This window comes from Sturnus vulgaris, chromosome 10 (assembly GCF_052056855.1).
Source record: "Sturnus vulgaris isolate bStuVul1 chromosome 10, bStuVul1.hap1, whole genome shotgun sequence".
NCBI lineage: Eukaryota > Metazoa > Chordata > Aves > Passeriformes > Sturnidae > Sturnus > Sturnus vulgaris.
In genome coordinates, this window is record NC_142252.1 from 10,316,563 (window position 1) to 10,339,527 (window position 22,965).

Genomic DNA, 22,965 nt, shown 5'->3' on the forward strand with positions numbered 1-22,965 from the left:
ATCATTCCTATCCACTAAAAATCAAGCTTTTTATTGTAGAGAAAAATACAGCTTTTTCAGACCAGGAATTATTTCCATTAGTGGCTGGTGAAGATTAAAGCTCATGGGTCTCTCAGCTTGGCTCAACTATCAACTGCAATCAAACTGCTGAATTTTCTGCTTGATGATATCAAAGTAAATTCTCAATTTGAATTGCAAAAGTAATAATAACCTTTTCTTGTCATCTGCTGTGCCCATTGATTCTTACTTAAGATGTCCAATTCTCTCTCAGTCGACACTTGCTCTGGAAAGCTACAAGAAACCGACGCAGTGGAACTACAAAGTGAGTTTTATTTCATCTCGCTCTCTGTCTGTCTCGGATTTCCCCGGACTATGCAACACGCACACAAGCCACACGAACAACGGCGGAGCCGGCACCGCACGGCCGAGCGCCGCCGGAGGGTGCGGCAAGGGGGTACCCGGTGACCCCGGCACATCCCGACCTCCGGCCGTGGGGCTGGCAAAGGACTCCCACGGGATGCCGCATCCCCGGAGGGACCCTCCCGGAGCTGCCGCGGGTCACGCAGGTGCCCCTCACCCGAGGGGACAGCGGAGAAGCCCCTGAGCGAGGGGGAGAAGTCCCCCGCCGAGCCGCCCGCGGCCGGCACCCGACGCCGCCGGGAGCGCCGGAGCCGGAGGGCAGCGACACCCGGGATGCTACCGGGGCCGCCGGGCAGCGACACCCGGGATGCCACCGGGGCAGCGGCCCCCGGGCTGTGTGTGCGTGTCCCATGTCCCCGCACACCGACCCTCCGCACCGCCGGAGGGAGAAGTTGCCACAAACTCGCGGTACGGGGGTGATGCTCCGCCGGTCCCGCTGCCACCCCAGCGCCGCGCGGCCCCGCCGCCCCCTGAGGCTCGGACCCCGGCCGCCCCCCTACCTGCAGCCGCTCCGTGGCCGGCTGCCACATGGTGCCGCGGCGGCGGGAGGCGCTGCCGAGCGGGGCCGCGCGCGGCTCTCTGCGGGCGCGCGCCCCGCCCCGCCCCGCCCCGTCCCGCCCACGCGTGGGGGCCACGCGCGGACCCGCCCGGCAGCGCCGGTCCTCGGGCACGGCATCCCCCGGGCTCGGCATCCATCCCCCGGGCACGGCAACCATCGCCCAGGCACGGCATTCATCTCACCTGGGTTCGACATCCATCCCCCGGGCACGGCAACCATCCCCTGGGCGCGGCATCCATCCCAGAGCACGGTATCCATGCCACCTGGGCACGGCATCCATTCCCTAGGCACGGCAAACATCCCACCTGGGCACAGCATCCATTCCCTGGGCACGGCAAACATCCCACCTGGACACCTGCAGTGACCGGACAGCGCCTCCCTCCAGCTGCTGCCCCAGCCCGGCGTTGTCCCGACCCCGCACGGTGCTCTCGGGCAGCGGTGCCGGTCTCCCTCCCCACTGGCGTTCGCTGTGCGCTGCCTGGGAGGGTGTGGGCCCCCTTCAGAGCAGCCTTCCCCAAGGGACGCTTGCCTCACCTTTGCAGCTAAAACTTTTTCCTCCCGTTCTGCAGGTGGTTCAAGCTGCTTGCCAAGCACGTAGGAAGGGGCATGGCTCTAAGGCCGCTGCTGCTGGCAGTGCGGGTCATGGAGCACAGGGAGCCGCCAGCTGGGGGCAGGATCCCCCTGGCCCAATTTGTGCCGGGGTGGTCCCCCGAGGGGCCAGCACCAAACCAACATTCGGGCATCCCAGCGGTGTCCAGCATCCCAGCAGTGCCCCAGCACTCACAAGGACAGACACACACACTGTAGAGTTCTGCAAGCACTGCTCTTCCCTGTGGAGGCCAGAAATGCCACAGAAAAGCTGTCTCTGCAGGTTCCAAAGCTGCACCAAGGAACGTTTCTTCCAGACACAAAAGCTGCCTCTGGCCCTCCCTGCTCACCTGAGGTTGTCTGGGTAATGCATCGTGCTTGGATGCAGGAGGATTCGCTAAAAACCCAGAGGAGCCTGTGTCATACTTGTCCCGAGCACTGACCACCACATCCCACAGGCTGCAAGCCAGGCTCCAACATATTGTGGGTGTGTGACCCCGGGGACACAGGGTATCCTTTCAGTGTCAGTGTTTAAATAGCAATGAAAAGCAATATTGAAGGGAATCTTCTTTAAAAGACAGGCATCAGGCTCACCTGTGGATAAACCACATCCTTTGGCAGGGCAGCCCTGCCACAGGATCCATCTCAAGGACCAACACCTTGAGATACACTGCAGGATCCAGGCAAGTGATCAGAGCAAGAATCAATGAACATGAACATGAACTTTTAGATTGTTTCTGGAAAGACTCCACCAGTATGTCCCTGGGCTGTGATGGCCTAATTAAAGCGATTCAGTTGTAGCAGCTCCATTCACTGATGCATCACCCTCCAGGAAGGGAAGCACTCATTCTGCACCAGCTCTTGGCCAAGATGCCCACTAGAGCTCTTTCCAAACACCATATCCCATTGTTTCTTCCAAAAGGTGCCTACATTCCTGCATGAAGGCCTTTTCTCAAAGCCTCATTCTTCCTCAAGTGAACTCTGAAGCTGTTTCATCAATCCTTCCCATAAGGGTAAATCCACCCGCCACTATTTCCTGAACCAGCTAGGAGCTGGCACAACCCAGCCTGTCAGCAGCAGGGCACACAAAGGAAGTTCAGGATCTGCAATTAGCAGGAGGAGACCAACCCTGGGGCTGGAGGCTGCTTCTCTCTTAGTTGGTATAAAAGTCATGTAAACTTAGACAATTGGGGAGGAAAATCTGCATTTGCTACGAAATGGGTGGCACATTATGAGGACAAATTAATCACTTAATTTCAAAAAAGGATGTGAAAGGAGAAAATGAATGCTGTAAGCTTCAGGCATTAGTTGTATGACAGGAAGGCAGGAATACGCCCACACATGGGGAGGAGCAGCTCAGCTGCAAATTTTGGAAACCCAACTGGTTGATTAGTGAGCCCCTGAGCCCCATGAGCATCTTCCCCAAGCCTTACCCTTCACCAAGGCAGCAAGTGGCCCTGTGGGGACAAGAGAGCTGCTGAACCCTTCTGCTCATGTTGGTTTAGTCTCCAGGTGTGCTCTGCACCAAGGGCTGTCTCAGAAAATTCAGCTGGTTTGCCTTTTTGGATGTGCCCCATGACACCTCTGCAGGAAACTCAGTTTTCAGCTGGGCCAGGTGCTGCTGGGGTGGTCAGGCACCAGCCAGAGCCCAGCTCAGGAAATGATTCATTAAACTTGGGTGAGTTCATGTCACAATCTCACTAAGATGAGGTAATTTCTACCTAGACTTTCTAATATTTTAATCCAAGCATCATTTTTTATTTGGTATTTAAGCTGTTCTGCATTAGGTAAGGTCCTGCTCCAAGGCAGAGATCTTTCACTTAAATAAATAGTGCGAATTCCTATTTCCAGGATGTACTGTCTTCCAGAATGTGCCTGTAAGAAGATACAGATTTTTTTTTCTATTAATTTTCCTTTTACTGTGCCAAATTGTGGAGTTTAGAACGCATTCTTAGAATGAGTTAAGACAATTCTTTCCAAAGCCTGCAATACATTACACAGGTTGGTCCCACTTCTCTGTCTCCATCATTTCAGTGCTCATAGGACAGAAATACTGGAGCCAGGGGAGATCTTGCATTTCAAAAGGGAGTATTCAAGGCAATAGGACCAATTTCACTTATATTCAGATAGTAAATCTGAAGCATTTCCTGTGACTCCAGGATATTTTATGTCTTTTAATGGCTTCTAGTTATTGAGTTTATCTTCCTTTTGAACCATCTCATTCCCTAATGAGGATTATTTTATTTAAGGTCTTTCTAGCAGCGTAGCTCCTCTGCATTTGAAAAGAAATTTTTTTTTTGTTTTAACTATAGCATTGCGTTTTTAATTAACTAAACTTGTCCAATTGCTAATCCCATTGAATTATTTGACTTCAAAAGCTCCATTTAGCTTTAGGACCACTATTATTTCTCACTGAAACACAACTAAAAGAGTCATTCAGTTATTTAAATGGTGCTTCCTCAAATATTTTGCAGACTTTGCAAGTCCTGTTTCCAAGATCCTCTTTTTGATTATGCAAGTTTACAAAGCATACAGAAGTCTTTAAATACATCTCTTTTTTATTATTAATTCAGTTTACCTTGTGTTTGCTTTTGTAGAGTAAGTTTGCCTAATTAACAAATTTAATGTTCTGTAAAGTGCTGTAATTAATAGCATACTTCCAAAACCTAAATACACTTGTTAATCTTAAACACTTTGTCAAATCACTTGAAGCAAATGCATCTACCCTGCATAGATGACACCAGACACATCGTCTGAGCTTTCCATTATCTCTCTGAAAAAATGTTTGGTGCCTAAGCAACCCAAAATGTATTACCCAAGTAATCCAAAGTGTTTCCTTTGACCACTATTACATTTTAACATTCAATGTAACAATAAATGTGTTTTCATTTAGAACTTCATCTGATATAGATGACAAAGCTGGGATGGCATGACTTCAACTTTATGTCATGTAAATATGGCAGAGGGAACACCCAAGTTAGAGATTTCCAGTTCCCATGGCAGGGTGCACACTTTGGAGTCTGGGCATGGGGGAGCTGCAGTGGGGGCATTACCTGGGGAGGGCACAGTCAGGCTGGGGCCCCAGCACCACAGCCAGCCAGGGGTGCAGGCAAGGGTAGTGAGGGGCAGCATCAGAGCACTGGCAGTTTGCAAACACTGACAGCAGAAACCTGGGTTTTGAGGGGTCTCAATCATTCACAGAGTTCAGAGGCTCTTCAGAAGCAACTTCAATGTACTCATAGTGAGAGAGACACCCCCTTTGCTGGGAGCAGCAGCATCTAAAGGTCTGGCTCTGATTCCTAACTTGGAATCTCCTCAGGCATGGTCACTGTTAAACCAGTAGCAATTCAACCGTAAGAATGTTTCATTAAAATACTGGGAAAGTACAGACCACATTATCTTCAAAGGCCCTTGATTTCTTTTCAGTATTCTCAGTACTGAAATTCAGTACCTGATTGTATGGATGCATAGAGATGATTATGCAGACGTGGGAGTGCAGGTCCACCACAGATAGTTCATCCGAGGGAACTTCTGCTCACAATGCATCTGCCTCATATCCCCTTCACAGGTATTTTAAAATGGCATCAGGAGACCCTATAACCTGAAGCATGGTGGTTATAGCATGGCTGTAACCTGCAGCAGTGTGGTGTTAATGATTTGTGAAATTGAGGCAGCAGTAAGTATCCCAGTCAAGGGAGATAATTCAGGTTTGGATATACCATATTCTACCACCCATCCACTTTGTGTTTGCCAGGGATAATGAGGTCCTGATTTCCAATTTGTTTGGGAAGCTCTTGCTGGGGTTCCCATAGTGATCAGGTGTCTTTAATTACCTGTGCTGCTGGCAGAAGAGGTTGTGTTTCTGATTCCCTCTTCAGCTTTACTACCCCATCACCTTCCCCAAGTACCAGCACAGCCACTTCTCTTCCTTTTCTGAAAGAATGTTCAATTTTGGAGGTGGATGCATTAAATAAAAGCGTGAAATGCATAGGTAGTGATGTATTTGGCCATGTTTTTGTGATATCCCCTTTTTCTTCTCACCTCTAGAGATCTCATCTTTAGAAAGGCAGATATTTGGTCTTACTTTTCCTTCATGTTGGCACTGTACTGGTGCTGCTCAAAGCAGTGAAAATAAAGCACCAAAGCCATGGCAGGTCAGCAAGCACAGAAGGAAAGTTGTTGCAAAGGTCTTGCATACATTTAAAAGGGTACAACACTTCTGAGAAGGAGAAAATACACGATACTGAAAGGGGGAACAAGTTTTATTCTACCTCTGGCAGGCAGCCCCTCCACGGCCCCTGCAGGAGCCCGGGGGAGGAGGGAAGGGCTGTCAGCCTCCCAGCAAACACAGGGTGGATCTTTCGGGGATGCCGAGCCCCTCGCCTCGGTACCACCAAGGCTGTTTCTCCCTGGGCAGCTCGGGGAGCAAAGGCCGAGCCTGTGGGCGCTGGCAGCGGCCGCGCTGCCCGGCTGCGGCCTCTGGGCTCCGCGCCGGGCGGCACCGCGCCAGCGACCCGGGGGAATTGAGGCCATCGAATCTGGGCCGCACAGGCGGCGAGAAAAGCGTGTGGAGAGAGCAGGAGAGGCGATGTGAACCAGCCCCAGGCGAGGCTCCGCAGCCGTCGGGGCGCGGGGATGGGGCAGGGGCAGGGGAGAAAGGGCGGCAGAGCCCAGTGTGCAGCGTGGGGCCGGTGAGGGGAGCACGGCGGGCCAAGGGCACGACCCTGGGACGAGGGGGAGCACAGCAGAGAGGCAGCGAGGATACACACGGGGAAATGCCGAGGCTCAGAGCCTGCAGAAGCCAAGTGTGGGGGCAGTGGGGACATGCGGGGCGGGGGGAGGACAGGGACACGGGACAGGAGGATTAGTCATTCCTCCGCAGGGAATGCTCTCACCGCGTCACCCCTGGCACAGCTGCTGGCCAGACACCTCCTTGCAGGAGCGGTGATGTTTCCCAGGCAGCCTCCAACAGCAAATCTTGCATTAACAGTCTAAAGAAGCTCAAGTCCAGCTCTTAATGCACCAATTAATCTTGTAAGCAGCAGAAAATGAACGCCAGAAAATCTTTGGGTTGACACATGCCAGATGCTTACACATTTGTTCTCTCCTAGTCCAGAAAATCTTGAAACAAGACCTGTTAAGACCCCTGTCAACCTTGTGCACGTTTGACTGTGTTGCCTTTATTTGTTAATTACCCTAATGATTATTAAATACTTCTTTGTCTGTGACAAAAAGAAATATATGCCTCCAAAAATCTGTGCAGAGATCCTGATGACCCTTACACCAGTTTTACACTAAGTTAAATCCATGGCATCTGAATAGCTCCTGCTCATGACACCTCTCTGAGTTGCATACATGTGATTCAGTGAATTTAATTCAAATTACGTCTGATTTTTCACAACATAAGCGAGAGAAGAATCATGTCTAGAGAGATAAGCTGTTTTTAGAGTGAGCACTGAAGAGACTGGAGTTATAAAAATGAATGAAGAATGATAAATGATAAATAATGCTGTGCACAATTTTACATGCACTGGATATTCCCTGAGTAAGAAAACTTACCAAGAAAAAAGACTTGACAGTCTGAAATCAAAACTTTTGTTTGCAGAGCATCATTATAGCAAGAAGGAGATTTGGCAATCTGTCATCTAGATTTCACCATTCAAGCTACCCAATTTTATCCATTAAAATAGGAAGTTACTAGAAGCCACACTTCCTATTTCAGTGACACATCCTAGAAGTTATTCATAGGCTTAGGGAGACTGGTCAGCTGTGTGGCAATCCAGAGGATGTTTCTCCTTCCCCCACTTGAGCAAGAGAACGTAGAGTGCTGCTGCAATAATCCAAATTCTCCTGGAAGTGACTGTACACACAAGCATTGTGTAAGAGCTAAACCCAGGTAATTTTCAAATGACACTGCTGAGATGTTCATGGCAGAGTGTGCAACAGCACTGGTGTCATTTGTTTAATGCACTCACTGTCCCCCACAGCCAACAGCTGGTACCAGTAAAACCCTAATGGCTGAGTATGGCCGAGCACATGAAGGTGCAGAAACCCACTGTAGGACAAGGGACACATATGCCCTGTTCTGCACTGGTCATAGACTGTAAAATGTGTGAAACAGGAGACAGAGCAGAGTTCAAGGATGAAACTATACTTCAATTCACCCCAGTCCCGACTAAGAACAGGCCAACAGGTAAGCTGGAAAGGGCCACCCTCTTTGTCCCTAACCTGGGCACTGCACTCATTATTGGGAAGAATTTTAACATAAGTAGCTGGGTGGATGTGAACTGATTTTCTGACAAAATCCCATAAAGATTGTAAGTAGAGATTTACAAATCATTCAGAAAGAATCACTGTCTCGTATACAACAATTTTGAGTCCTTTCTAAGTTTTTGGGAATCAGAGTGAATGTGGAGCCCTCACGGAAAATATAAGGCTGATGCCATCAACATTTCACACAAGATTTTACCAAGTCTTGCAACTCAAAGAGCTCTGTAAATGTAAAAATACTTCAACCCTAGCAAAGGCAAAAATAACAGAAAACAGAGAACAGAAAGTTAACAAACCCCCAAAATCCTTCATTCAGCTCATGCTTAAATTTCCTCACGAACAGTGCCCAGCACAGCAATGCAGCTGGACTCTCAGGCTTTGTCAGAACCATGCAGAGCTTGTTTCAAGCAAAGAGCAAGAGATTGGGTACAGGACCTGAGACAGTCAGAGAGATTCCTAGTGGATCCATCACATGAAAATGCCAATACCAGTGGCCAGAGAAGTTTTTGTGCATGTAATATAAGTAATTAGGAGATTAATTATTATGAGACGGGATTTGCATTTGTCCTTTCAAAAATAATTGTTTTTTTAAAGAAATTTAAGGGTTGTGTGCCTGTTTGGTGTCTGACAAAGAAGAATACATCCCGTTGCCGAGGGAAGGGATTTGCCAACTATTGCTACATAATATAACACAGAAAATTGCACTTATAAATCACTCTTGACACTAGAGTTTGAAGAAGAGGGATGTAAGTCAGAGACAACACATAAACAAAAAAGAGAGAGACAATGAATTCTCAGAAATCTCAAGGCTGAGTTGCTTTTGAATGAAAACCACATTTAACTGTTAATTTGAAGTCTTGATAATTATCCACAATTTCTGCCCTCTTTGAGAGGTACTGCCTTATGGGAAAAGAGAAGATGACTTTATTGCTTATGCAAAATCAGAATTCTTGAAAAACAATTGGGAAAACATGGATAGTGCCACGCCTAATGCCAGGGTAGGGTAGTAGTTTCGTTGGGAATTTTGGTTTTCTCTGCAGATGGCAATCCCCTAAAGTGAGGGCAAATTAGATAGTATTAACCAGTTTTACCAGAAATTTTGTAGTTTCTTGCATAAAACTCCAAAATGTTATCAAAGCATCACCATATTTACCATTTAATAACCTAAACAATTGAATAATGTATTCTAAATGAAATCTTCCAAAATTTAGCAACATATATCACTAAGTAAATCACAGCTGTGAGACATTTTGATTTAAACCTGTCATGTCTGTCAATACTGCTAGCTTACTACCTCATTTTAAATCTTGCATGCATTAAAGTAAAATTACTCTTCAAAGCTCTCAGGGATTAAGGCATCTCCATGGAATTGTAAAATATTCTCTCCATGGAAATAAAATGAATGAAAGACAGATAAACTCCACACCAAATTCAGCGCTCTAAAAATCTCCACCTGTCTTTGTCCTTATTGCACACAGACAAGACAGGGCACCAGGAAAGGAGGGAGCAATGTGTTGACTACTGGAGATAAAAATAACTGGTCATCATATTTTATCTGTAGAACAATCTCAAGTCCAAATTCATGGCAAGAAGGAAGTGAAATGGGATAATAGGCACATGCGAAAGCAGATCTCTCCTTAGTTACATGACATTCTGTCAGCTTTGTTTTGACAGACCTTTCCAGCAAATGCCATACAAAGGCAAAACAACTGAAATAAATGTACAAATTAAATTAATAGGAGGAACTGGTGTCATGTACAGACCACAAATAAGATATTGTGGACATCACATTTTAGGTACAAAATCGTTGAAATAAATTATTCTGCATCACGACACGTTACTAGCTGGTTGCCTTCTTCACATGACAGATGCAACACAGCAAATCAAACAACCACAGACTGATCTATAGAATAAATATCAATGCCATTCACTGGGATCTACAAACAACCTTTTCAGCAAGCTGATGCTGCTTTCTGCCCTTTGTAATGTACCCATATATTTCTCTGTTCTCAGCGAGAAAGAACCGTAACTGGAACCTGTTGTTGGTGCTCTCTCTGTCCTAATACAATATAGAAAATCAGCTTCTAGGAGACTAAATTGCACCAGCAGTGATCACATATCCAGCAATCATAGATGGGGGCAAGAATAAAGTATTCTGCAGAGAAACTAATTGCTAATGCAGCTCCTACATGCCAAAATAACCTCCACTCCATTAGGCTGTTTTCTTTTTGACAGAAGCTACATGCATTTTTGTTACCTTGTGCATCTTGTATCTGGCTTATAGGCTCATATTCCAGGCAGATTTACTTCAGATTACTTCAAATCCATAAGTCAATAAAAATCACTGTGAAAATTGGAACAGTCACACTCATTTCCTTGAGTGGTATTGGACTGAGATCCACGCAGAGTCACATGCAAACTTTTTCACATGGAAGCATGAGTGGAGTCCAAAGTTTAAGACCCTGCAGATTCAGATTGTTGTCCATGTATGTTCTACTCCCCGGAGATGGAAGAGAAGCCACAGCTGACCTCATAAGAGATCTCTGTTCTGGTGCAAGGAGCTACCTCTGACAGGAAGTAGAGCAGTCCACAGGAACAGAAACAAATCAAAGATTTAGGCCGAAGGACATCTCCTTGACAAGACAGCATTGCTGCCAGAGTGATAAACAGGATCTCTTGTGATCTGTGGGATGCTAGCAAAAAGTCCAGGGTCAGCGAGATAGAGCAGATTGTTTCCCTTAGACTGGTCTGTTATTGAAGAAAGCACAGCAGTCCAGCTTATTTTCCTAAATGATTAACTTCACTGCCTTTTCTGCTCAGCACATCAGATAAAGAAGTTTATTCAGTTAGCTTATTTATTTATATTCCTTTGCCAAAGATCTCACCAAACAAAGCCTATTTGATGATTTATTCTTTGCTAAAGGGGAAGCTTATTTACAATAATCATCTTATCATAAACGTCTTAAAAGGAGGATTTGAAACTGGAATTCATAATAACAGAGAAATCTGACTTTTCCAGAGAGGTCATATTTGTTATCCATTTTGCACTGCAGAAAAAGAAGCCAGCTGAGCCCAGATGAAGCTGGATGTGGCATAACTGCTTTGAAGTTTTTTTTGTTTTCACTGGTTGACCCACATCCTGCTGGAAGGAATCACCTTCACCTATTGGGAGCCATTCCAAAATATGAGAGCGGGAAAAGCTATAAAGGGTTCAGATGCTGGGTCCTACAGAGGGGATTGAGCAGCACAGAAGTTGCACTGGAGGGATCAGCTCTAGTGCAAACAGCAGAGAGTCAAGAAGTGCAAAGATGATTTCTGAGGGACACTTCTGCAGTGAGCAGCACATCAGGCTGAGGAGGAGCTGAGAGCACATCACACTCTGCCTTGACTTGGCAGCAAGCTCCAGCATTCTCAGGTAGCAGCAGTATCTGATTGCTTGGATGCCAGACTCTGGCTGCTGTCATCTCCCTGATGAGATGTTTAAGATGGACATAAAAGTGTCTCAAACCTGCCTTATGCCACCCCTCCTGATCCCACACAACTACAGTGTTTTGGCAGATGCTGAGCCAAAGTCTCAAGAGACAGAAGACAGACTTGCAGGGAGGAGATGGAGCAGGTCAGCTCCATGTCTGTTGTTTGGCACCAGCTCTTTGCTTTGCCCTTCTCTCACTGCTCCCCTGCTCATGCAGAGCATGTCCTAAGGGTAACAGATGCTGGGAGAGAAAACAAATTTTAAACAAGAATTTTGTTTATATTTTGTTTTAAAATAAAGGGTGCCTGAAAGCCGTAAGCCAGGGCACATCTCTCAGCAGGTTTGAAGAGAAGGTTTAAGCACACACTGGACTGCCCTGACTCCCATTTTTTATTTTGGGAACATGTCTGAACTCATTAGCTCTTGATAATACACTCATTATTTTAACTATCCATAGCAGAGCATAGCATGAGAGACTAACTCTTCCCTGAATTAATCTGGCTTTCAGCTGCCCTTCATGATCCATAGGAGGACTGTACTTCTGCACCCCTGTGAGGTCAGAAATAGAAGAGCAGAGTATCATACAAACAGCAATTTCAGCCCAGCTGCACTGAGCAGCATATGAACCTCAAAGACATGGCAGTAGTGGGGAAAAAAAAGAAAAAAAGGCTGGTCACACAGCAAATGCCTCCCACAGAAACCAGGCTGGAGGCACCCAAGGGGAGGACAGGCTGGATTTGTATCTGCCTGATGCAATGTGCCTGTCTGCTCTGCAAAAGCTGGGTGGTTGTGTGCAACATGAGAAGGGAATATCAGAGAAATTTTTGACACAGAAGGATTTAGCCACGTGAAGGGGGAAAGAAATTCTCTCTGGCAACACAAGTGAGGAGTGGCTCTTTGATTCCTCTCAGTCATTCACACAGAGAATAATTTTCAGAGGTGTTGAGTTTATTCCTCATCAGGTGTTTATTGCTATCAAAGAAGAAACTGCACATCTTCAGGAATGTCATAACTGCTCAGGCATTTGTCAACAAAGCCCTGCTGGAGAAAAGCCATGCTGTTTCCAGAAATGAAGCTGAGACAACATGAAACATCAGTTCTGTGACTGAAGTGTCACAACACAAGACTTCACTAGAACAAGCATCTATGGTCATCTTTTTTCTATTTTTAGATGCACAAGGACACCAAGCCACTTTCCCCCAAAACATCATACACATTGTTTTAAAATCCCATTGTTTTCAAAAGGATTAACTACACAGAGACTTTCACTGTTTGAGGAAGCACTTCATTGAGCTTGAAGTCTCTTTTCAGTTCTCATTCCCCTTACACCAGTGTAGCATTTGGCCACAGCTGCAGTGAAGAGAGAGCAGCAAAATCAGGTCGATGGGTTTGGACAGGGTATTACCCAGTCCCGACTGACAATGTGTTGGAGCCCTGGAAACTGAGAATTTTAGACTTTCTGGGCTGACAAGCACTGACTCCCAAGAAAACACTACTTTTGACCTGAGGCCATGGAAAAAACTTCCAAAACTGAATGATAAAACTGGAATCACGAGTGTGTAGTTTAAATAAAAGTGTGTAATATCACATGATGAAAAACTTAGAATTTAAGGGTTTAGGGTATAATAATTTATATATAACAAAATAAAAGTTTTAGGGCAAAGGTTTTGTCCTTTACTTTCTTCATTCATACTTCTCACCTAAGGGTTTGGCAGGATGTCAGCTCTGGAGCCCACACAGGAGAAATGCAGATTCCCAAAGCATCTCCCAGAGACAAGACACAAAGAGAGGCTGAAGCTATGGCAATGGTCTAATTTTTCTCAGCTGAAGTTAGATTTACACCTGCAGGTTTTAATGGAGACAGTTTGTATGTTTTTAGCCAACGTGTTTTCTAGCTGTTGTGCTCAACTTTTCCCTCAGGCCTTGCATCTATGCCATACTGCAATTAGCCCAACCACATGGATAGGGTCACTGTCTTCATCATTTTGGACTGACTCTATCCAGGATCCATGTAAATGATGACATTTTCCTGTTAGCACATGTATCACAAGTCTGAGCTGTAAAGGCAAGTTTCACACCATCTCAAGAAACAAGTAAGAATACATGTGCATGCTTCTGGGGAAAAAGCACTCAAGGATGTTTTCCTATTTCCAGATGGAAGAAGACGAAAAAATAACCAAACTTGGAGAGTGCCTAAGTACTAGTGGTTAATGACAAGCCCAGAGACTTGACTCTGTCTTGTCCAGAATGAGCTGGAGGCTGTTAGCCCATTGCTAGGGGAAGACTAGATTCAATCAGCCCTTTCTGCAACTGGATGATTTACAGGAAAACAAACAAACAAACAAAGAGTGCAGTATATTAACAGCAAGTGGTATTTGCTATACATCTGTATTTGCTCCCTGTACAGAACAAACTGGAAAAGGATATGAAATAGCCAGTGTCCCTTGTCCACACTCATGTATGTCCTCAGGACACGATCTGCTGTATAAAGACAGTAACCAACTTGTTCTTGCAGATTCAGAGTTGGGATAGAAACACAAGGTGGGTTTGTTCCCTGCAGGTCTTAGGGAAGCTCCATCTGGCAGGCAGTGCAGTGCCTCACAAATATCTCACAAGTGCATGCATAACATGCCATCAGAGCTCAATAAAATAAATTGGAAGGAGACAAAGTAATTTTCAGAATACAATTCACAGGATGCACAGGATGATTTACAGAAGCTAGAGGCTTCAAGCTGACAGGAAAATAGCTCCTCACAAATTACTTATCGTTCAGGTCAGTCAATTGAGAGAAATATAGGTTGGTCAAGAATTGCTACCAAGGTGTGATTTGTATGCAGAAAGGCTGCTGCTCATTGCAACATCTCTCTTGTAAAATATGGACCATGAATATGTATGTTCCCTAGAACAACAGAGTTGCTTGTTTCCCTACTTTATATAGATTTGCAAGCCAATATTTTACTGACTGAAAAAGGCCAAAAGTTCTGAAGAATCAGTATTTCCCTTCCTTTGATTAACAAATCAATTACAACAACAGTGCCCCTTTTCTGCTCAAGTTACTAAAAAAGGTACAGGGTACAGCTTACTCTTGATTTTTCTTTCTTCACTGTTCTCAAAACACTCCTAGAAGTCACAGTAAACAAAAGTTTCAATATATTGGTACAGCAAAAAACTGTACCAATATCATCTGGCAGCCACCAGATGCAAATTTACAACTTCTGTCACAGCAAGCCATGCCTGAAGAATGAATCTAATTTAAACCTGGATCTGAGGTCCTCAGTCCTCTTTTTAATAATTACTGTCTTGGAGCACCATCACTGAAAGCCCATGCTAGCTTATACAGGATGTCAGGAAAGGTACTCTGGATTTCTGAGGAGCATCTGGCATTTCTGTAATTCAGACACAGAATGGAGTTACTAACCTGCACATCCACCATCCAGGACTGTGCCTTCACTCTGGAGCTTCATTTATCTCCCTTTTGAGAGATGACCTTGATAATACAAACCATTTTTCCCTTTGCAGATTAACAGCTGGAATATCATCTTTTGGCATTATTTATAGTGCATCATATGCTCATATCCTTTCAAATTTATAGACAACACTTCAGTTTGAAATGAAGAAAAACAAAGAAACAGCTGCAATCTTCACTGGTTAACTTTTATTCAGTATTTTCTGAAATAAGCAAGAATTTAAGACGCCCATAAGCGATCAAATACAGCCACAAAAACCCCATACTGATCCTAAATAAGAAGCACTATGAGAAATACACAATATTTCATGAAACAATACTGTACATCAACAACCTTTAGGAAACAAACAACTCAAACCATATGCTTAGTTTACTCACAATATAAAAAACTTTAACCTTTAAAGAAAAATATAGATTCAGTCCAATTGTAGGATCCAATCCCATACCCAGTGAAGTCAATGGAAGTCCTCTCATTGATTTCAATGTTTAAAGGATCATGCCCTTACTTTGCCTCAAGAGGCACTTTAATTATTGTACAAGGCCTAGCCTGAATAACTATTACAAAAATGTCAAACATCAACTCAAGAGTATGTTTTAGCAACTTTCAGGAAATAATGGAGGAATAGGTTATCTATCCATGCATGGAATAAGGCAAAAGCTAATTCATTCAGATTAGGAATAATAATTTTTACTAGTTTCTTTTTCACAACACAAACATTTTAGACTTTTTTAATTAATGGATATATTATATATCATATTATGCTTCACATTTTTCCTACCTCTACTGAGAAAGCTGGCACTGACATTTCATAAAGAACTCCTCATTAATTACTGTTTTCTGTTCTGTAACAACCACAAGAAACTCATCTGGGTTTAGTAATAGTGTCTACCAAGAAAAAAGCACACACTATCATAAGCTTATAGTTTATAGAGCTCAAGGTACATTAAAATGTAAATCATGAAGTTCACAAATTCTGTTTTAAAATATTTTTCCAAACTAAAAGCTGCAGAAAATTGGTTCTTAAATATTCTACAGAAAATTCTGAAGCATCTAATGGTTTAAATTACTTATGCTTTCTTCTTAAAAATATTTAAATTAGGTTAGTAGCCCATCCTTTTGAAAAATAATCCAAAAAAGATACACTAGATTACAAATCTTTTGTTTTAATCAGTGTAACCAAAGGTTTGTCATCTGGGCTGTAATCTTCATAAGCAATGGGGGTTGCATCATACATTGCAGGTCGGGATTTCTTGCCAAACCTGGAAATAAAAGAAAACGTTTGGTGACAAACAGAAATATAAATGAATTCAAAGCAACAATGCAGTGAGTTATGGCCTGTGACCAGAAACGAAGCCAGAGAGCTTAGATTAAACTTTATATAACAAAAGAAATCACAGGAAAATGAGGCCAAAAATGGTCAAGTATTTTTTTTCTTTTTGACCTGATGCAGAGAAAACAGTACAGAAAATACAGAAATAGAATTATTTATGTAGTCATACACACTAAGGATTTTTATGCATTTATGTACTATATTAAGCCTATATTCATTTACATTGTGCATACTGGAAAGTGAAAGCTAGAAAATTCAGATTTTGAGGATAATATTTAGCCCAAACCAAAATTAACTTGATTTTCTTCCAAGACTTTTATGCAGATTCATTATTTCCAATTTCATTCTTGACTGTTTTCAGTGATTTAGAATTGCAGGCAAAACTGAAATGGCTGAAAGAATTATGATATATATGGTGAAAATTTCATTTTTCAAAGTACTTCAGCTGTCCATAAGGTTACACTAGGTTCATTCCTCTGCATGAATGTCTGCCTTCTTCTATAGGTTATCTTAATAAACACAGACAGGTCACATTTGCTCATTCCCATCATGATGGATAAACCTGATTTTCTACAAATGAAATAAAATTTCAAGAACTGAATGAAGGAATCAAGTCATGGCATCTTACTAAATCAGAGGCAGCATTGAATTCTGAATCACCTTTTTCTACCATCACTCTCGAGGGTTTAAAGAAAATGGAGCTTTGCAGAGATACAAATGATGGTGAACATTCTCCAGAGATTTCAGTCAAAGTCTACCTGCCCTTTCTGACAGAAGAGAGCACATGGCTTCTTGCACACAGTGGAGCAGGACAAAATCTGTTTTCTCCTTTAGGTCAGGGTTGACATGTGCCCCTCATTAGAGAGGGCTGAGAGAAGAGCACAGCACATGTGCAAGTTGTTTATGGTCTGGTTGAGCCAGAGCTGCTCAACCACATTGCCTTGATCAGGTGCTTCAGAACTCAGTCACTGCCCAAAGCAACAAACAAACAAAGTTATCACCAACCTCAGAGGTTTATGTTACAGACAGAAGTGTTAAATGGGAACTCTGTTCAGTGAGTGTGCATAGGAACTGACAAAGTAATTATCATTACAATGTGCAAGAGGCAATGATTCAAGGGCTAATCAATAGTGAAGATGCATATTCCTGCTACAGGGGGTGCTGGATCAATTAACTGCATGCTTACAACAAGAGCAAATACAAACAAGTGAATAAAGGTTTTTTTCCAGGGCAACCAAACATAAGATTATTCATCTAACAAAGAGTATGCACTGCATGGGGAAATCTCAATCCTGGGAAGCACTGAGTGTGGAAAAAACTGGAGGGACATGATGGATAATCATTTTAACGTTAGCTTCAATGCCATGCTGTGAACAATGATGTGCTTGGGTTGATAAATAGCGTAGCAGTAGCACTGGGGAAGTTCTTCAGGCTCAACATTTAGCATTGGTATGTCCATTCATGGGTGATGATTGTAATGTGTACATCAGACAGGCTTGCCAGTGTATAACAATAATACACATCACAAAGATATTCACAAAGCAAAGTACATGAAATAACAATCAGAAAACATATTTTTCAATGAAGCATTGAATAAGAGAGACCTGTGTAGCTTGAGAGAGAAACTGCAGGTTCCATGACAATTCTGAGGACAGTACATGTTCATTGCAGCAATTCTTGGCAAAGGCAGCTCTGTGTGTGTGACAGACACTGCAAATCATCTTCACATTTGGAATGGTCCTGCTCCTCCACTTCCTCAGAGCAACATTTCAAGAGATGGCTAACTACAGCGTTATTAACCTCAGCAACTCCATCAAGTAGATTTTTGAGAACATTGAACGGCTGAAACCTGAGGAAATGGTATCTTCTGACTTCTGTGGGACGGGCAGAAATTCAGAGTTCAGCCAGAAACAGAATAAAGAAACCAACCACATGTTGCTACTCTGCTCAAAACCAGCAACTGGCAAAAGGAGTCCACAAATAAAATTTAAACAAGAGAAGTAAAAGAGAGAGGCCAGAAGTTTAAAAAGGGATAAAGCATATTGAGAGGAAGAAGGGATTATTTTGGTTTCCACCGGAGGGGAATGAGAAGATTTATTTCCTCTGCGTTATTCAGAGAAAAGATCAGGTGTGCAAGTGGTACTGTGCCTTGCTTAGAATAATTGAGCTATAATCTTAGAGTTTCCAGAAAATTAACCCTGGCAGAGGATATTATATATTAAGTAATTGGCAGGTGATGTGGAGACCAGAGTATTTGAGCATGTGATCACACTTCTACAAAAAGGCGGCTGCCAGGAAATGGTAAGAAATGAGGGTGTGCTGATGCTCATCTGATTCAGAAAGCTTAGAGCACCACAGTTTGACACAGGCAATTCCACAGGAATGGGGAGAGAAGCTGACCCTGCTGTGACAGGAGAACTCAGAGTCTGATGAACCAGACTCTTCAACTGACACAGAGACAGGACAGATCAGCATGTGAAAATAAAAATTAAATAAACTACACTGTAAGTGGTTCCTGAAGGCTACTGATATCTGGGCACACAGAGAACTAACTGCAGCATAGTCTGTCACCAGATAATTCATTAACTCAGTGTGAATGCATTTCTAAAGTGAAAAATTCTGTTTCAATAACAGATCTTGGTTCCATTTCCATGATATCTTATGGCTGCTATAGCCAGTGGTCAACTATTTCATTACACTGTTCTCTTCCAGCTTTAAAATGTATAAATGTTACATAAAATGAGTATTTCTATCTGCATAATGAATGCTAAAGACAACTGTGCTTCATCTGCTCGGAAAACTACCTAGTTCTGATCTGCTAATCCTAGGAACATTCAGTAGAAGTAGACTTTTATTAGTAATGATCCTTAAGCACATTGGTTTTGTCTTACAGCAAGTACTTTGATTGGTAAAGATCAAATTATAAAAAAATTTATCTAGGAAAAAAAATACTGAGAAACATGAACAAGTAATTTTAAAATAATTTACTGAATATGGACAACAGGCATCCACACTCTGACTTTACTAGAAACCTTCCCTTTAAAGAAAATAATCTACTAACTTTTCCCTTGGCTTCCATTTTCCAAAATTACTAGCAAGTTTTGGTATCTAACTGTGAAAGGGAATTATTTTCAGAAAATGCTGAACTTTCTGCTACTTGAAAGTAGATTTCTTAGATTCAGCAATTCTGAAAATTCAGACCTTCATATATGTAGGTTTAAGAAATTATGTAAAAATAACTATAGTTTTGCTCCTTTTCCTGGATTGAAATGACCAAAACAGTGGTTTATATCTTTCTGAACCCAAATTATGCACAACGATCTCCACAATAAACCTCCATGAATTACCTGGATTTTTATAAGGCATCATATGCTAGGAGGCACTGAAAATTCATAGAATGAAAACATTTATTTTCATTTGCATTAAGTAGAAATACCTTTTCCAAGATAGAGAAACCCTCAATGGACAATAATTTCTAACTATATAATATGGATTTGAAAAATTATCATGAATCTATCCCAGTCTAAGAACTTTTTTGAAGTTGGAACACTTTGAAGGATACTACCCCAAGCTGTGATGTGATTAACTGAGCCTGGGGGAATGCCTCACCCACTTCAGATAATTTTGATGACTTCAGCAGTGGTAAAATTTAACCTATTTCATCTTCACTGAAACAGAACTGCAGCATTCAGAAAATGAATTACCAGCAATCACCAACCAATATGCACACATTTCTCCATGTCAGTGCACAGGAACATGTCTCCCTCAGTTGTTTTAAGAGCATTTTAATGGTAACACACATGAATACTCTGTTGGAATTTGAAGTGATCTTCAGAAACTGAATAAATGGGAAAAAGAAATATCAAAATTAGAAGTTCTACCCTATTAAGAGAGAAGTCAAACAAGAAGAAACCATAGTGGCTAGGAAGCAAAATAACACAGAGGATCTTGAGATGAGGAAAAGGTCTAACAGGTCACAAAATCACGTCATTTGTCACTAGAAAGAAAGGGGGGAAAAAGGAAAAAAAAAAAAAAAAGAAAAAAAACCCAAGCAAGTTTCTTTTTCAGATGTATGAACAGGAATGCCATAAATAAGATGCAGGACGTGATTACTTAGTTTATTTTGTGCACATAAATCTTCAGACAGAGGACTACTTCCAGCTTAAGGGAACCCTCTTAAAAAAAAAAAAAAAAAGAGAAAGACAATCTGGAGTGAGTCTCAGGAAGACAATAAAGAAGCTGACATGATTTGGGAGGAGATACTGAAAGAATGAGTTAGTTATACCTAGGAAAGAAAAAAAGTTGTTTAGCTTTTTTGCTTTTATCATATAAGAGAAGGAGGAGAGGGCTCAGCACCTGATGTACAAGTGAACAGTGATAAATTATCCTTCATGACAGCCTGAAGAGCCATAAGAAGGAAGCAGCCAGGTTAATAGCAAAGAAAATACAGGCTAGATTTTAGGAAAGCCCTTTCTAAATCTACTGAACTCCTTTGGAAGTTTTTAAACACAGCTGTTGGCAGTGAGCTAGGTATATTTAATGCCATATTAGTGCTATGGCTTACACTTGAGCTCTCAAATCCCTTCCACTACTACTTTTGTATTATTCTGATACTTAATGCACTGCCTTGCAAGTGCTCCATTAAATTTCAAAGAAAAAAAATATACTGTCTCTAGGAAAGCAAGTAAGAAAGGCAAATAGGAGAACAAATATGAGTGATGTGAAGAGATTCTCACTGAATAATCTGGTAAATTAGTCACAAAAATCAATGTGCCTTTCCTATCTCATCATATTACTTATGTGTAGCACCTAAAGAATTTTTACATCCCTAACAGAAGAGCTGACAGGCTAAGAACTCTGCATCTGTCCCACTTCACCAGTTACACCAAATAAAGTCAGAATAACTCTGTTTTCAAGGAGTTTTGCTGTATTGTCACATTTCAGATGAGAACAGTAAGCAGTGCTGGTGCTTCCCCAGCAGAGCAGCCCATTCACTCTGCCAATGGCACTTTGGTGTGCTGTGCATGAGCTGAGGTGACACATCAGAACAGACTCCTAGGACATCACCAAACCCAGCACAAACCTGGCATGTCGGATGGAAGCGATTGCACTGCTGAATTCACTGTCAATGCTCCTACAGTTGTAAAATTCCTCGTAGGCTGGCCTGGCAGAGCCCTGGTACTCGATGCGGCTGATGCGGCAGATGCCCACGATCAGGATGATCAGCATCAGGACAAAGGCCACGCACAGGGCCCCGATGATGATGTAGAGAGAGTGACGAGGCATATTTGTGAGACTCTCTGCCATGTGACCAGACTTCCACTGCAGATCTGCCAAGAAATAAAAGGTTCTCATTAATTAATAATTTATATCCATCCTGCTGAATAGAACTACCTTATGATCTTCATTTTCAATCTTTCTGACTTTTGAAGTTATGGAGATAGGTAATTTGAACTTTCCCAAACTCTGTTACCAATATACCACCAGGTCTAACCTGCTACAAATTTGAATAGTGCTATGTTGAACCTTCACCCACGATTTTCTACTGATTTTTAAGGTCATATAGAAACACCTATGTAGTTTGATCTCCTGTATAACCCAAATAACAGAAAATCCTCAAGTTATTCTTGCATTATATTATTTTATACTACAGGCTGTCCTAAAGGCAGGCAAGTTTTATGCAAAAGCTTCTAGGAACCAACCAGTCCTCTTGTGCAGTTTGTTCTAATAGTGAAGCTTTCACTAAAATGTGTTATTTAACATGTACTAAACACACTTGGTTTTGAATTTGAAACACATTTTCTTGCACCTATCTCAACCAGACTGCAGAGACTTCAGCATTTCAAGGACAAAAAGGACACCTCATGAGGTCCTACAGTAGGGAGCCCACTGGAGTCTTTTCCCAAGCATAATTTCCCTGAGAGTCTCAAAGCAGACCTTAAAGAAAATCCAGTCTGGAAGAGGCTTCTTGTATTTATGTATTCCAGATCTTCTGTGTAAATATTCTTGATCCTCAAACTATATTTATGCCAAACAGATTTTCTATCAATTGCCTATGTCCTCAGATCTGTTTCTCTCTAGCATGGGTCAGAATATTTCATTTTTGGTAGTCTTCTAAGCCTACGGTCTCATATTATTTCAAAACAGGAACAGACTTGAATCATCTTGACTACAGAAATGTAGCACTCTGCAAAAGTTATTTCTAGTAGGTGCCTGTTCCTTTTCAAATGTACTTCTGCCTTGCACTGATTTAGAAACTCCCTTTACTCAATCACAAACACTCTGGGAACAGGGCTCCCAAGCATATGCTTTGGGAGGTTAAGATATTCTCAGAAGCCACCTCTCAAGGATGCTGATGGTGGCAGATAATTCAAGCACCTGAGCTGAAATCTCCAGTTTAGTGGCATCTGTGGATAAAATCTTGATCTATAGTAGAAATACAGGGAATGCACAAGGACAGGGAAAATAAGAAATTTGTTTTAGAGGGAGGTGGTGAGAAGGCCCAAAGCTGTAACATGTGGGATTCAGCTGGGCAGTTTGGAGAAATGGCTGCTCTTTGTCACAGGAGTGAAGGTTGTCCTGGAGCACCTCCCAGCTTGGGGGTGCTCAGACTTTGTCCACAAATGTGAGCTGAGTTTAAGGACTGCCTGGTTGTTTCTCATTTCTTCAGAGGTCAGTAAAGTTTTGATCAGCCTGAATCATTCTGTGATTTAATGTTTCTAAAGCACTATTTCTGCAGTTTGCCCAGTCAGGATATGAGGGAGGGAATACAGCTGTGCTCTGTGCAGTTTGGGATGGGCTTCTATGTCTGTTCTGCAGCACATTTGTCACACACAGTGGTTTCTGTCAGGCTGTCAGA

General features: G+C 42.7%; 2 protein-coding genes across 3 annotated transcripts in view; both read right to left on the reverse strand.

The window, feature by feature from the left end:
* PID1 (phosphotyrosine interaction domain containing 1) overlaps nt 1-1,010 on the reverse strand; it is an 85,896-nt gene extending 84,886 nt beyond the window's left edge. The window contains exon 1 of one of the 2 annotated variants that reach the window (XM_014877899.2): nt 921-1,010. In XM_014877899.2, the coding sequence (XP_014733385.1) occupies nt 921-950 (30 nt within the window). In that variant the 5' untranslated portion in view covers nt 951-1,010. The remainder of the gene's footprint in view (nt 1-920) is intronic. The other variant, XM_088170763.1, reaches the window with a different exon arrangement.
* Nucleotides 1,011-14,949: 13,939 nt separating this feature from the next.
* The window catches only part of DNER (delta/notch like EGF repeat containing), a 114,990-nt gene continuing 106,974 nt past the window's right edge, over nt 14,950-22,965 (reverse strand). The window contains exons 12-13 of the mRNA XM_014877873.2: nt 21,190-21,436; nt 14,950-16,035 (exon numbers count right to left, since the gene is read on the reverse strand). Coding sequence (XP_014733359.2) covers nt 15,924-16,035; nt 21,190-21,436 — 359 coding nt within the window. The 3' untranslated portion in view covers nt 14,950-15,923. The remainder of the gene's footprint in view (nt 16,036-21,189; nt 21,437-22,965) is intronic.